The sequence below is a fragment of the Notamacropus eugenii genome, chromosome 1 (genome assembly GCF_028372415.1).
Source record: "Notamacropus eugenii isolate mMacEug1 chromosome 1, mMacEug1.pri_v2, whole genome shotgun sequence".
NCBI classification, from domain to species: Eukaryota; Metazoa; Chordata; class Mammalia; order Diprotodontia; family Macropodidae; genus Notamacropus; species Notamacropus eugenii.
In genome coordinates this window covers 635036155-635051303 of record NC_092872.1, presented here as the reverse complement: position 1 = coordinate 635051303, position 15149 = coordinate 635036155, and the positions used below count along the sequence as shown (strand labels likewise).

The window sequence follows — 15149 nt, the reverse complement described above, 5'->3', positions numbered from 1 at the left end:
ACTTCAAAATCTGGATTCCACTGTCCTTTCGAGGTTTATTATTCCTTATTCCCCTTCACACAGTCTGAGATCCAGCCAAACTTCCTCTTCCTCAACGATGACACTTGATCCTTCATCTCTGTACCCTTGAACAGACTCTCCCATGCCAAGAATGCGTTCTCTTCTTACCCCAGACTCTTAAAACCTTCACTTTCCTTGAACACTCAGCTCTCGTGCCTCTTTAGGCACAAGATACCACTTCAAACAAGTGTTTATTGAGTACCTGCACTGTGACAGAGCGTACTAGGTCTGGGAGATCAAGAGACAAAACTGAATTGTACCTGTGCTGAAGAGTCACGTCTCATCAGGGGAGACAACAGATCAGCACACAGATGGATTAGCCTGAAAGGTCTCACGCTGGGGACACAGCAAGGAATGAACAGTGACTCGAATGGTGTAACTATACCTTTACCAAGATTTTCAAAGGCTATAGGAACATTAGCAATTTATGATATGTGATGCAAATCCAGACTCAGCAGTTGTAATCAAATGTGACATAAACACGCTGGCCCCTCCTTAGAGGCTTCTCCAGGCCCTCATTGCAGTCAGTATAGGCAGAAGAAAGACAAGGGCATTTTAGGGGTTCTCTGTGGCTGCTGGGGCCTCTCATCCTGAGCAGCTTTTTGTTTTCCTTGTTGCCCCCTTGGGCAGAGGACTGCTGGATTATCTCCTTTGTGTCCCCAGCACCTTGCACAGTGTTGGCCTGTAGTAAACACTTAATAAATGTTTGTGGATTGATTGTAAAAAGGAACATGCTATATGAAAGGAAACAATGCTTAAATAAAAGGAGAATTTAAAAGTAGCCAAAGGAAATAGGTAATCTATAACAATGAGAGATAGCTGCCCTCTGCTGCTGGGGGAGGGAGACATGGATTCAGAACCTTAAGTATAAGGTCAGGTTTTATTAATATATTAATCAGTTTTATTGATTTTTTTCTCTTATTTGTTTTTCCTTTAAGATCTTTGTTTTAAAGGATAGCTCTTTTGGGGAGGAAAAAGGTAGGGATACAAGGGGAAATTTGGGTGATGTCAAAAGATATCAATAACTATTTTAAGATAAATATTTTTTAAATGTCAACTCATTTGACTTGGCTTAAAGTACATAACAAATTTCTTTAAAAAGAAAAGGCCTTGAGTAGTAGAAGAAGCTGCATTAGAGAAGTCAAGGATCTGTAATTTCCTGAGTGTTGGCACTTAGTAGCTAGGTCTTATAGAGTCACCTGACTGCTTTTAGAAGTTAAGGGACTTACTTGTGAGATTTGGATTTAAGTCTTTCTGATGCTGGATCTAACATTTTATCTACTAGGTCTCCCCATGTTGTATTCATCACTTATTTTGATCCCTTGTTAAAATGTCATATTCCAGTTGGCATTTATTATCTTTGTAATTTACTAAAATTATTCTTTGAAGTTTGAATTTTTTTATTCAATTCTACTTAAGTATCTTTCTACTGCTATAATAACACTTGCATGTATTTCTGCAGAGATGAAAACCAAAAGATCCAAACGCAAAGCTACTAAGAAAGGTGAGTAAAATGGTTTAACGTGAAGTATTAAAAAGGGGTTATTCTATGTGAGAAAGACTGAGAAGAAAAAAAACACGATGAAAATCTGGTGAAATCCTCTTATATACTGGATATAAAAATAATAAAGTTTAAGAAACATCAGGTGTCTTCTCTGAGCATTTCATTGTGTTAGAACCTAGACAAGATAAAGGGTTGCATGAGATACTTCTGCCATTCGTGGGGAGAAGAAGCAAGAACTACATTTCAGTGGAGTTCTGACCTCATTTATGTGGTTACTGTCTCCAAAGACTCAAGTGATATAACCCAGCCACACCTCTAATGGGATTCTTTTTCGTGTCATTTCACAGATCCTCCACAAGGAATCTATCTAGTGTTCCAAAAGGCTTTCTCTTTAATATTTCTTGGGTTATTAGTGTAACCTTCAGGTTCCCTATTTCTCATGGCTTAGCCCACTTCCATTTCTGATTGTTTCCTCAACAGCTCCTCCTGCTCTGCTTCTTGCACACGTCATTGTTAGAATGGACTACAGCCTGCTTATGCTGCTCTTGTGCATCTTTCTGTTTCCCTTTAGGTCACCCACAATTTTGATTATTCATAGAGTTTGGTATTACATGATTCATAACATGCAGCATCACTTGAAGAATATTAATCCTAAATGGGTTTTTTTTTGTTTGGATGGGTTTTGAGGGCTTTTTGTTTCTCTTTTTTGGGTGGGAGTGGGGGCGAGTGTGTTAGTAACCAGCACAAGATAGCTATAACACAAAATAATTGATGATAAATTCCTTAGAGAGGTTCAAAACATAAAACTTTCTGATTTGAGGGGAATCTGACTGGGGGAAAAAATAAGAAGAGATTTCACAATAGAGTTGGCTTTTAGATGGACTTTAAAGGAGGGGTAGGATTTCAACAGGCAAAGATGGAGATGAAGGCATTTTTCACATAATCTGCGTGTACACTAATGAGAAGTGCTAAAATCGAAGTTTCTATTACATTTGAAAATTAAAGTTAGAACATTGAAAGGAAATGACATTTCTATAAGTGAAAGTATTTTTTAAAGAAATTTTTAATGTTACATATTTCTTGTCAGTGAAATTGAAAACACTACTCATGATCTGCTCACGATCTGCTATAATGTATTTCTAATCAGATCCAACACATCTATTTTTCTTTTAAAAGAAAAGAGCCATAGATACAATATGAAAGTTTTTACAAAGAAAAAATATTTTTTGATGAAGTTGCTTGCTTAAAAAAGAAGAAAATATTGAAGTATTAGTTATTGGCTGTTGATTTTTATTGAAATAGCTGCTGTCTTAAATCCCAGTACAGAAAACCTGTATGGAAAATTAGCAGTTTCAAAAGGTTTCTGTTTATATAATTAGCTTATAAAATGATGATGTGATTTAAAAAGTACCTCTGAAAAACACTTCTTCCGCAATTCTGAAAATACGGTATCTGATAAAAGTGCACGGTTACAATAAAGTTGTAAAGGAAACATAGATTCAAATTCTGAAATATATTCATTTAGAACTTTGAAGATACAGAAAAAGAGAAATGGAATGGTTTCTGTTGACACTATATGATGTGTAGTACTACTACTTGAAAAAATATTAAAAGAACTTGTATTTTTTTTCTAAAGCAGATCTTATTTTCAGGGATTTTGGGGGATGAGGGGAATGTCATTACTACATCCGTGGTATCTTTATTTGCTCATTGTAATCTATCATTTAAAAAAATATGTCTAACAACTTTAATTCTGTTTTGCTGTTTATAGAGCAACCACATTGTTAACTAGTTAACATTTCATACTACCGTATTTCTTTTTAGAGTAAATGAAGGTATTGAATTTAAACTCAAATTCATAAAATTTAGGAGCCTAAGGAAATCTTCAAGAGCACTTAGTATAAGTCCCTCATTTCATAGAATCTTGGTTATGATCCCAGTTCTTCAGGCTTTTAGAATATTATTCAAAGCCCTCTACTTTTTTATAGAGGTAGCTGTTAACTCTTGAATGATCTAGACTGTGCCTTCATAGTTTTTGGATTCTTTTCTTTCTGGCTAGTTGGCCTGGAAACTCTGGAATTTAGCTCTAGTATTTCTGGGAGTTTTCATTTTGGGATTTCTTTCAGGAGGTGATTGGTAGATTCTTTCAATTTCTATTTTGCCATCTGGTTCTGGTATCTGGGAAGTTTTCCTTTTATAAATTCATGAAATATGATGTCTAGGCTGTTTCTTCAAACATGGCTTTTAGGTAGACTAATAATTCTTAAACTATCTCTCTATTAGCTCTCCTTGCTCTATCTCTCCTGCTCCAGTTTAGTTTTTCTGTGAGATAGTTCACATTTTGATTGAATTTTTGTTTGATTTTGGACTTTATGTTAGAACTGGGCTCTGCTCACTCTGGGGCAGTAGGGGTGTTGAGCCTAGTCTTCTGCTTTTTATGTCCTGCTGCTTTCTCAGCTAAGTTTGGGGTCCTGTAGGTTTTCAGTGCTTGCTCAGTAGCATGACCTGGGCAGAGGTCTGGTCACTGCTTTCCTGGTCTGTGCTTTGGTCCTTTCCTAGGTAGAGTTCTGGCTTCCTTGCAACTGCAAATAATCTTCTTCACTATGGACCCATAACTAGAACTGAGTAATAGACAGTGAGGTTGCCAAATGCCACCTGGTCCTGTACTCAGTGCTACCATGGTGATGCCCTCCCAGTGGTGATACCACCCCTGTTGCTGCTGCCACTACCTCCGAGGCCCACAGCTGGTGCCACTCAAACATGCTCCTGGCCAGCCCCCACTCAGGGTCTGCAAACCTTTCAGTCTTCCTTAGGTGTCTTGGGCTGGAAAAATGACTCGATGTGACTTTTTATTGGTTATCCCACTTAGAATTTGATTGTGATGTGCTTTATAAAAGTGGTTTAGAGGAGTATGTTGGGAGCTGGGGAAATGGGATTACTTTGCTCTGCCATTTTGGCTCTGCCCCTAAATGTACTATTTTCAACATGAAGTCTTTCCTGATCCCTTAGCTTCTATTTCTTTCCTTCTCTCCTGTCACCTTGTTTCTGTTTTATGTATCTATATATGTACATGTCTTTCCTCACTAGATTGTAATCTGTGCAATGTAGAAGGCTTTTTGACGTTTGTCTTTGTTTACCTAGTGCCTAGTACTATTTTTAGCACATGGGAGGCATTTAATAAACATTTGATTACCCTGCTACCTTTGATATGCTTAGATCACCAGGTTCTGCCAACTGGGTGTCCCAAGTTACAGAAAGAACTGTTGATGTGATTGCTGAGCCAGTGATAGTTGCCAGATTGTGGGGAACAGAAGAGATGCTAAAGAGAAGAGAAGGTTCAAGACTCTGATTTTTTTTTTTTTTTAGAAAACAGAAGAGAGTGAGAAAATTCTAGAATGTAGTATTAAAATGATGGTTAGTGAATATCTAAAAAAGGAAAGAAACATTGATTGCATAGAGCCACCATGACTTCGTTAAGAATAGTCCAAGCCAAATTAAAGATTTTCTTTTTTAAGAAAAGTTAGATCAAGATTTAGCCTACCTAGATTATAGCCAAGTATTTGATAGCATCTCTTGCTGTTCTTGTTATCAAAATGAAGAAATGTAGGCTGGATAATAGACTCAGAGCCCACAGAATCACTGCGCCTCATATCACCTTAGAGGGTTCTTGAACTGAGTGAGCTTTCAAGAAGCAAAGATGAAGAAGGAGAGTGTTCCAGAAAAACGAGCAGACGGTGCAAAGGCACTGAGATGGTGGATGGACTGTTGTGTGTCAGGAATGGCAAGTAGACCAGTTTGGCTAGACCATCGAGTCTATGGAAGAAGGGATAATAAGGCTGGAAAAGTAGGAAGGTGTCAGGATATTAGAAGTTATACAGGCATGACATCTAAGATTAGCAAAGGGATAATCCTGCCTTACTCTGCCTTGGCTTGGGTGCCGTATTTTAAGAAGAATATGGATAAGGTGGAGAAAATCTAGAGGAGGGTGACTGGTATGGTGAAGGGCATCAAGATGATGCCATATGAGAATCAACTGAGTGAATTGAAGGTTTTGGGGGGGTTTTTTGGTTTGTTTTGTTTTTTACTGTATGGAAGGGAAGACTTAACAGGCATTTCCATAGCTATTTTCAAGAATATCTTGTGAAAGGGCTGGACTTGTTCTTCTTGTCCCAACGGTGCAGAGACCAAAAAGTGGAAGTGCAGAATGGCAGGTTAATCCTCACAGTGAGAAGTATCCCAAGGCTCACTGAGCTGCCTTGAGAAGGCATGGATGGGGTCTCTGGAGATTTCCAAGCAGAGAACTAACTGCTTGTCAGGTTATGTTTTAGTGGAGATTATTGTTTCAGGGCACGTGAGACTAGGTGACCTTTGAGGTCTCTTCCAGTTCTAAGTCTAGGATTCTCTGATGGCAGTATGTAAGACAGAGAGTAGAATGAGGCGAAGCCAGAAGGTAAAAACTAATAAGGAAGCTCATGTAATAATAGCTGTCAAAGGCCTGAATTAGTGAAGGGGAAGCGAGGGGAGGATATCAAAGCAAACATGGTTCAGTGACTTACCCAGGGTCAAACAGCTAGAAAGTGTTTGAAGTCAGATTTGAACTCAGGTCTTCCTTAGTCCAGGCTCAGTGATCTATCCACTCTACCACCTCACTGTCATTAATTCATGGGGAATGTTTTAAAATTTTTTTTATATTTATGTGAATAGAAAAAAAGCCCCCAAAACTTTAAAAACTGTTTAGTTCTATGAAATTATTGTGAATGGGAGAAAAAACTACTAAAAAACAATGACTTTTTTGATCTAAAGTAGCTGCTCCCTCTGATGTTATTACTTTGTTCTTTTCAAACATTTTTATATGAAAGCACATGGGAATCTCAGGATAAGGCTCTTTTAGGGACTGTTGCCTTGCAGCCAACTACCTTAATGGTGAGACTATTTTATAACAATTCCTTTAGTACCCTAGGAACTAAACTCTCTTGGATGGTGTTCATCTTCTGCTGAATTGTCTCTGTAATAACTAGGCTTGTATGACTTCATTAAGCTTTACAGGTTTTCTCTTTTCATTTAGATCTTCGATTTCTAGGTATAATCCATGCTATAGCTTCTGAATCAGAGAAAAGTTGTGTGAAATGCTCCCAGTATTTAATTTTTGCATAAAAGTAAATTATACTTATTTTATGAAGATACAGTCACTTCATTCCTTAGATATACACAACAGAGTTTCTTAACTATTGTCCAAGCAACTTAAATGAAAAGGTTAGCGATATTTATTTTAGAGATAGAGTCTTGATTCCTGAACTGGTTGCCAAGGTACAAGAAAAGTTATCATAGTTAGGATCAACAAGTGGCTCCTTTTCAAAGCAGTTTGCTAAGCAGATAGGCATCCATTAACCTTTACGGAATGCTGTTTGGCCTGGCTTTGTTGAGGAAGAGAGTTGATGTTCGCCTCAAAATATATCTAGACTGCTAGGAAGCTCAGAAAAGCAGGCTTCCAACTAGATGATTGTTGATGTATATAAATCTCAGTCATTAATTTAATTGATAATTGCTTGGTTCACAGAGTCTCAGGTCAGTGCTTTAAAACGTATAGTGTCATTTATAGTGTCATTTCTAGCATAATGTCAGCTGAAAATGACCTGCGGTCACTTGGGTGTATTATTGTATAAAACAATGGGAAGAAAGCTGATTTGTTTGCAAGGGAGTTCTTTCAGGTGGCCTAGCTCTCAGAAAGGCAGCCTGGGTGGTGGAGAGCACATTAGATTTTGAGTCATAAGGGTTGAGTTTGAATCTCAGCTCAACCTTTCACTGGGCATGTCATTGTTGGCAAGTCCTTTACCTTCACTGAGCTTCAGTATCCTTATCTGCAAAAGAAGTCATTGAACCAGAGAATCTCAGAGTTCCCTTCTGTTTGTAAGCCTACAGTTCCTCACAGTGCAGCTTACTCAGATGCCATGAGTGACGTTGAAGATGAGCAGATTTGATCTGACCTTAAAGAGGCTAAGAATAAAACTTGTTATTTTCTTTTACTTAAAAAAATTCACCTTTTATAATTCTCCATTTATCTTTATTGTTTCTTTGCTTTTTCCTAAATTCTAGCTGCGTTTAGCTCAGTGACCACCATCTCTGAATTACTGTATATAAATATTTTAGAAAAAACATTACTATTGTGTTTGTCCTTTGTTGTGAAGAAGACCATGCCATCAGAGAAATAATGACATGACTTGCACTTGACTTTGTTTTGAGTGAGGGAGGGCTGTGCAGGTCATCAGCCTCACTTCTCCTCCAGAGCCATCTGAATCCAGTGACCAGGATGACTGCAGATGACCCAGGGAGACCCGGGAGCACTGGGAGACCTTGGCCCCTTTAGACCAAGGTCTTTGCAGATACTCACTTAGGGGGAAATAATGCCCATTTGTTGCATAGGCCTGTTTAAGAAGTAGTCAGGGCATTGCCCCTTTAATGAGGCAAAAAAAAAAAAAGAAAGAAAGACATCAGGCTGGGAGGGAAACAGCAACAGTTACTATTGATAATCAATCTTAAGCCAGGAGGGTCCAAAAGAGCCCTTAGGCGGGGCCCTAGCATCCTTCAATGTATGAGCTTCAGAGTGTTTTAGGATTAAGGTTTTGGGAAGGGAAGGGGATCTGGCCAGTAAAACCCAAGTTAACTGGGCATCTTATGGTCATCCAAATTTACCTGCCCTTGGAAAGGAGAAGGAAGGGGAGGGGGATACAGATAGGAGAGAATGAGCTGAATTACCCGTGTACAGAAGTGGAAGGCAGAGTGATGTAGTGGATTAAAAGTTGGCCTTGGAATCAGGAAGGCCCATGTTCAAATACCACCTCTAATGAATACTAACTAAAGTTATGTACCCCTGGGCACAAAACTGGGCAGTCTTCTTACACTCACTGCACCAAGCAACAATCTGAAACTAAGTTACAGATGAGTTGCCTATCTGTGCTAGGGAAGGGAATTTCCACACTGTAGTTCACCACACCAAATAAATCATAGGTTCAGGTGAAAAAAAAAAATATACATTCAGAGGCAAAGGTGCTAACTTCTTATCCTGTGACCCAGATCTGTCTAACCAGATATTGCATTTCAATGTTTGTTTGAAACTAGTGTGTTCTGCCATACTTAGTAGAAAAGTTTAGGCAAAAGCTTTCCCGGTGGAACCACTCTTGGTATGGTTGTACTCTGCTTTCCTTTTGCTTACTGTGGAGGACTACATATTGGGGTGGGATAAAGGTTCCAGTTGGGTGCCAGGAGCATAGTATTTGGAAGTTTTTTGGTGCAAATATAATAATAGAAATCGTAGGCTTGACAAGCTAAATGTTTTTGACATAATAATTACAATAACTCTACTTTTCAAAACCTTTTGCATATATTATATGGCTTGATACTCTCAATAGCACATTGTTAGTGATTATAATGTCCATAGAGATTTAATTTTATTTATACCAGTCTGTGTCTTAATGGGGATCAGCACCAGTGGAAGTGGTTGAAAACCTTATAATAATAACTTGCACTTATATAGGACCATTTGGGTTTACAAAGTGCTTTCTTCCAATAACTCTGTGAGGTAAGTAATGCAAGTCTTTTATCCATACAACAGATGAGAAAATTGAGATTTGGAGATTATTTTTTCCTTTATATTATACTGCCCCCTCATGTGGATAAATAATACTCAGGTTATCGTTTAGTATACTTCCTAGAACTTTGTGGTGGCTGCTCATCTCACTTTTGGTTCTTCTTTCTCTCCTGCAACCAGAGCTTCTGAAATTAGCTTTCAATAAACTAAGAGATAGTACTGATTTAGAAATAATTAAATTATTGAGTATTTGAATTTTCTGTTGTTGTAGGTGCGAGTGTTTTGGATGAAGATAGTGATGACGATGGCCGGCCGAATGAGTGCGATCTAAATGACAGCTTTTTAGATGATGAAGAAGAAGAATATGAACCAACAGATGAGGATTCTGACTGGGAGCCACCAGATGAAGACCAAGAAGGTGAAGATGTTGAAGAGCTTGTGAAGGAAGCAAAAAAGTTCATGAAAAGAAACAAATAACTCCTCCTCCAGTAATATGCAGGATTACGTATTAAGTTGATTTTCTCTTAAAGAAAAGACATCTAGCATTGAGGTTCCTGGGAAGTAATTGTTTTCCTACCTTTTATAGTTTTAATTTTTAATCTTGTCCTTTTGAATATATAAAAGCTTAAGCTTTCAGGATCATGGAATAGCTACTGAGCAATCATGCTTTTATATTGTAAAAATAAATTTAATTTAATTGTCTTGACATTTAAATTTTGTTCCTAAATGTTCAAGAAAGAACTCAGTTAAGTAGCAGCTTTTTTTCTTATGTACTTTTCTTCTGGTAATAAAAAATGAAAAATAAGACTTAGAGAGTCTGATTTTTTTCAGACTGATTTTTACATTGACCAGCAGTTTTGTCTTCAAAGAGAAAAAAATGTGCTATGCAATTATATTAAAAAAAAATTCTGTCATTAGTAAGGAAGTTGAAATCTTTCTTGGTTATCATAGATAGTTCTTTTAAACTGAACCAGATTTTTTAAAATGATAGCCTTTACATAATGGTTGTACTTAAAAAAATAGTTTAAGAGTAAGCACTGCAATTTTTTAAACTACTTTCGCTCTTAACAACTTGGAAAAAATCAGTCAAAATGGATCCTGACAATGGTGGATGTAAGTGTCGACTTTGCAGGGATGCGATTTTATGTCCCACATCATGTTACTATAATTTTTGGCTTTTCTTAGTTTAAGTGTGGAAAAGCTTAATAGCTTTATGCGAAATTGTAGTCTCAGGGAATAATTTTTAACTTTGAAGAAGGTTTCTTTACATTGAGAATATGGAAATAATTGAGACAACTGTTCATGTTCTTCTGATTGGCCTTGGCTCTAGGTGAAAATTACAACTCCTGGGTTAGTACCTTTTTAGCTGGTGAAAATAGTTGATTTCTCAGTGACATATTGGGGGTGGGGAAGCACTCATCAAATTGAATAAAAAAGCATGTTTAAAAGTATGATGTTTTCATTTTAGCTTAGTTTGTATCAAAAACAAATCTTAGGGAAAGAGGATGCTATATATATGAAGGAAAGGAGGTCTCTTTTACTCATACCTTTCAGTAATAATCAACAAGAGGTGCTGCTTGATTTTCAGTACTTGGCCACCACAAAAAGAGCTACTATAAATATTTTTGTACATGTTGGCTCTTTTCCCATTTTTATGATCTCTTTGGCATACAGGTGTAGAAGCAGTATTGCTGGGTCAAAGAGTATGCACATTTTTATAGTCCTTTGGACATATTTCCATATTGCTCTCCAGAATGGTTGGATCTGCTCACAGCTCCACCAGCAATGAATTAGTTTTCCAACTCGGCCACATCTTCTCCAACATTTATCATCTTCCTGTTTTGTCATGTTAGCCAATCTGATAGGTGTGATGTGGTATCTCAGAGTTGTTGTGATTTGCATCTTTCTAATCAATAGTGATTTAGAGAATTTTTTCATATGATTCAATATCTTTAATTTCTTCCTCTGAAAACTGCCTGCTCATATCCTTTGTCCATTTATCGATTGGGGAGTGACTTGTGTTCTTGTAAATTTGACTCTGTTCTCTATATATTTTAGAAATGAGGCTTTTATCACAGACCTTAGTTGTAAAATTTCTTTCCCAGTTTTCTGCTTCCCTTCTAATCTTGGTTGCATTGGCTTTGTTTGTGCAAAACCTTTTCAATTTAATGTAATCAAAATTATCCATTTTGCATTTCATAATGTTCTCTATCTCTGTTTGGTGATAAATTTCTCCATTCTCCATAAATCTGATACCTAGATCGTGTACCCATTTGAACTTTATTTTGGTGTACACTGTCAGGTGTTGGTCTATACTCTTTGGCATGTTCTTGTTCTCTCCGGGGCAGTTAGGTGGTACAGTGGATGGAGCACCAGTGTAGGAGTCAAGAGGACCTGAGTTCAGGTCTCACAGACACTTGATGCTCACTGGCTGTGTGACCTTGGGTAGGTCACTTAACCCCAATTGCCTCATCCTGGGTCATCTGCAGTCATCCTGATGAATATTTGGTCACTGGATTCAGATGGCTCTGGAGGAGAAGTGAGGCTGGTGACCTGCACAGCCCTCCCTCACTCAAAACAAAGTCAAGTGCAAGTCATGTCATCATTTCTCTGATGGCGTGGTCTTCTTCAGCAATGAAGGATGGACACAATACTATTCTATTCACATTCATTTTTTAAAAGATTTTTGTTAAAATTCCATAGTTAGGATCAGTGTCGGACTAATATTTTAAAAAAATTTTCTCTGGATTATTGTGTAATACTTAAATTGTGCACTACTTATGGTTATGAGAAATGAGCTTCCTTTCCCTAGGTATGAGAACTTAACTATTCTTTTTATATTTTGTGGGTTTTTGGTCCACATCTCTTATTTGATCATTGTAAAGAAATTGTGGTGTGGAAACTCCTGCAGATTCAGATAGGCATCTCCTCTGTAACTGAGAACCCTAGAGTTTCCCATTGAGGCACAGCTTGGGTCCAGGCACAGCTTGGGTCCAGGCACAGCTTGGGTCCAGGCACAGCTTGGGTCCAGATCTTCACTAGGCTAAGACCAATCCTCTCTCATTTATGTCATGTTGGTTCTGATTTAGTAACCCATACACCTCTTCTCACTTTTCTTGTCATCTTGCCAGTTTGACCTACTTAAGAATTAAATATTCTCGTTTAAACACATCTTTGTGTTGACGTAGTTCTTATATATTCATGTGATAACCGTTAAAAGAACACAGAAGAGGCAGTGCTCTTAGCAAATGACCTAAGGATTTTAAACCTTGGTCAAGGCACATGAATCTCACACAGTAAATGGAAGTATAGGGGGTCAGCTGCATCTAAAGATAGGATGTCTTTTATTTCCTGGTGTCTTAACCAGGTAGTTATTCTTCAAGTGCCCTTCAGATCTAGTGACAGCACATTGGATTACCTCCACAAATTGAGGTGCCAGATATGTAGAGAGGATAACACACAATGAAGATAATCCATGTGTTGTTTTTATTGTGCTTCTCAACAGTCAGCTGTTGAACTCCCATGGCAGCCACATGATCAAAGTACCATGAAGTGAGCTTGTACCAGACGGTACTACCCGAGTGGTGTTAGATCTTAGAGCGTTTAAAGTTAAAGAAACTGTTTCAGTGAAGTTGGAGAATTGGAATCCACATTGTAGTGAATGATGAAAAAGAAAATGTAGGTAATGAAAGTAAATCCTTCCAGAAATTTAATGGTGAAAGGAAGAAACTCGATCAGGAGGACAAGGAAATAAAGCTTTGGGATAAGAATAACTTGAATAGCTTCATAGGCAAAAGGGTAGGAACCATTAGAGACAGAGAGACAGAAAGAGAGAGAGATTATAAGATATCAGAGCTGGAAGGAGCTTAAGAAACTGTTTAGCACTTTAATTTTGTAGATAAAGAAAACATCCCCCAAGTAGTTAAGTGACTTTATAGTGACAGAGCCAGTATTTAAATCTGTTTTGAACTTCAGTGGTTCTTTGCACTGTATACACTGTCCCTAAAACATTGGATTGATGATACAGGACAGATGAGGAATAATTGTTGGAAGGAAGTCCAGGGAGAGGTAAGAAGAGACAGAATTTAGGATTCAGATGGAGATGTTAGCTTTGTTGGGAGTTAGATATAAAATAGATCTAAAGAGTGTTACAACACCAATTATAAAGTGGTAAGGTCGATAGGGGGTTTATTAGAAAGTAAGATGAAAGTTGTAAGGAAGCCTTTCAGTATTCAAATGGATAATTTTATGGATTTGGATATTCCCTCCAGCAATGCAGATTGTGATTCATCCATGCTTATCCCAGCCCATGTGGTGATTGTCTGTGTTCTGTAAGTTTATTACTGTCTGCCCATCTCCAACCTATAGAAGAGTGGTGACCAGTGAAGGGTGTTTTGTTCTAAAAAAAAAAAAAAAGAATGTGAGTGGAATCACAAGGAAATTGAACAGTCTTTCCAGGAATGGTAATATTTAGTTGAGTAGAGTTCCCAGAGGAATGAGGGAAATTGGTGTATGTGGTGTAGGTGGGTGCGGGGTGAGTATAGGAGGTGGAGAGACATTGGGGGAAAGAAGAGCGATGTGCACAAGTGGAAAATAGGAATACCAACTCTATTATTTTGATTATGGCAAACCAAGAAACAAAGAAAAATACAACATTGCCCTGAGGACAGACGAGGAAACAAAGAGTACTATGTACAAAGTTTTTAGACCTAATGTAATCATTAGGTTAATTTTCCATGCTCTAAATGTAAGATACTTATCCGCAACCAAGTTAATCCTGAAAGTTAGTTATTCAGGAAAGAATTAGAAGAACTGATGATCTTAGACTAATAGTAGGACTGGCAGGGAACTGAGGGACCAGCTAGTCCAGCCTCCTCATTTTATAGAGGAAGAAACTGAGGCCCAGGGAGGTTAAGTAATTTGCCCAAGATTACCCTAGTGTTAAGTGTATCAGAGGTGGGTTTTTAACCCGGGTCTCCTGACTGGAGCCAGTTTCCTTTGTATTATGTCACTCTGCCTCACCAGATGGAAGGAGAGCTTGTAGATTTATCTTTGGTGACTAAAGGAACTGACAGTAGATTTCATTGTACACTGAAATGCAAGAAGACAGATTTTGGGGGATGGAGTGCTTGATCATCTTGTTCTATAGTGTTTGTGTTTCAGTGTAAGCAAAAAGATGGCCATGAAGATAATTGCAATTTATATTGATGTGTTAACTTCTGTTGCAGATGATGAAGTAGAGAAATATTATGAAGGTTCTCAAAATAAATCAACATATATCTTGACACTCGATAATTTCAACTCCAAGTTGGGCAGAAGAGTATACAGCAAAAAAAAAAATAATGCTCAAGATTAAAAAATTGAAGGAACCAAAAGGTTGTAGCCTACTAAGAAGCCCAATGCCCATTACATCATGAACATTTTGTTTTTGGACACTGGAAAATGCTACACACAGCCAATACTAAATGTCAAGTAAAATCAGATTAATTGTCTTGGAAGTTAGCTAACAATCAGTTGGTGATGAGGGAAATATTTCAGAACTAGCTGTGTAGACCAAAGGAATATTTGCTCAAAGACCGAAGTTAAAATCAAGTTAGATAAGAAGATTTCATATAATTAGAATTGCTGTAATGACCTGACCTAAGCTGGTGGTGTATTGGGAAATGGATGAAAGCAAAGATCATTACCATTTCTGATTTGGGTTAATGAGATATAAAATTTTTCCCCTAACCTTAAAAAGGAGGCCAAAAGAGCACAAAAGCCATCTTAGCCAGAAAATACTTAATTTCCTTACAAGTGAAGAACTTGACAACTAAGCACTGTGCCAGTTTTCATTTTTAAAACATCGAAAAGCAGCGGAGGAGAAAACCATCATGGACAAAAGTTTCTCATTGAAACACATCGTCCTGAGCATTTATAGATGAAAGCTGTAAAGAGTAGAATGAACAAACACAAACGAAAATCATTGCCAGTGGATTTTATAGTGGTCCAGTCTAATAG

At 37.6% G+C, this 15149-nt stretch overlaps 1 protein-coding gene across 1 annotated transcript in view; it reads left to right on the top strand.

The window, feature by feature from the left end:
* Positions 1 to 9960, top strand: part of APLF (aprataxin and PNKP like factor) — a 67025-nt gene extending 57065 nt beyond the window's left edge. Inside the window, exons 10-11 of the mRNA XM_072635366.1 lie at positions 1523 to 1564; positions 9421 to 9960. Of these exons, the coding sequence (XP_072491467.1) occupies positions 1523 to 1564; positions 9421 to 9626 (248 nt within the window). The 3' untranslated portion in view covers positions 9627 to 9960. The remainder of the gene's footprint in view (positions 1 to 1522; positions 1565 to 9420) is intronic.
* The last annotated feature ends 5189 nt before the right edge of the window (positions 9961 to 15149 follow it).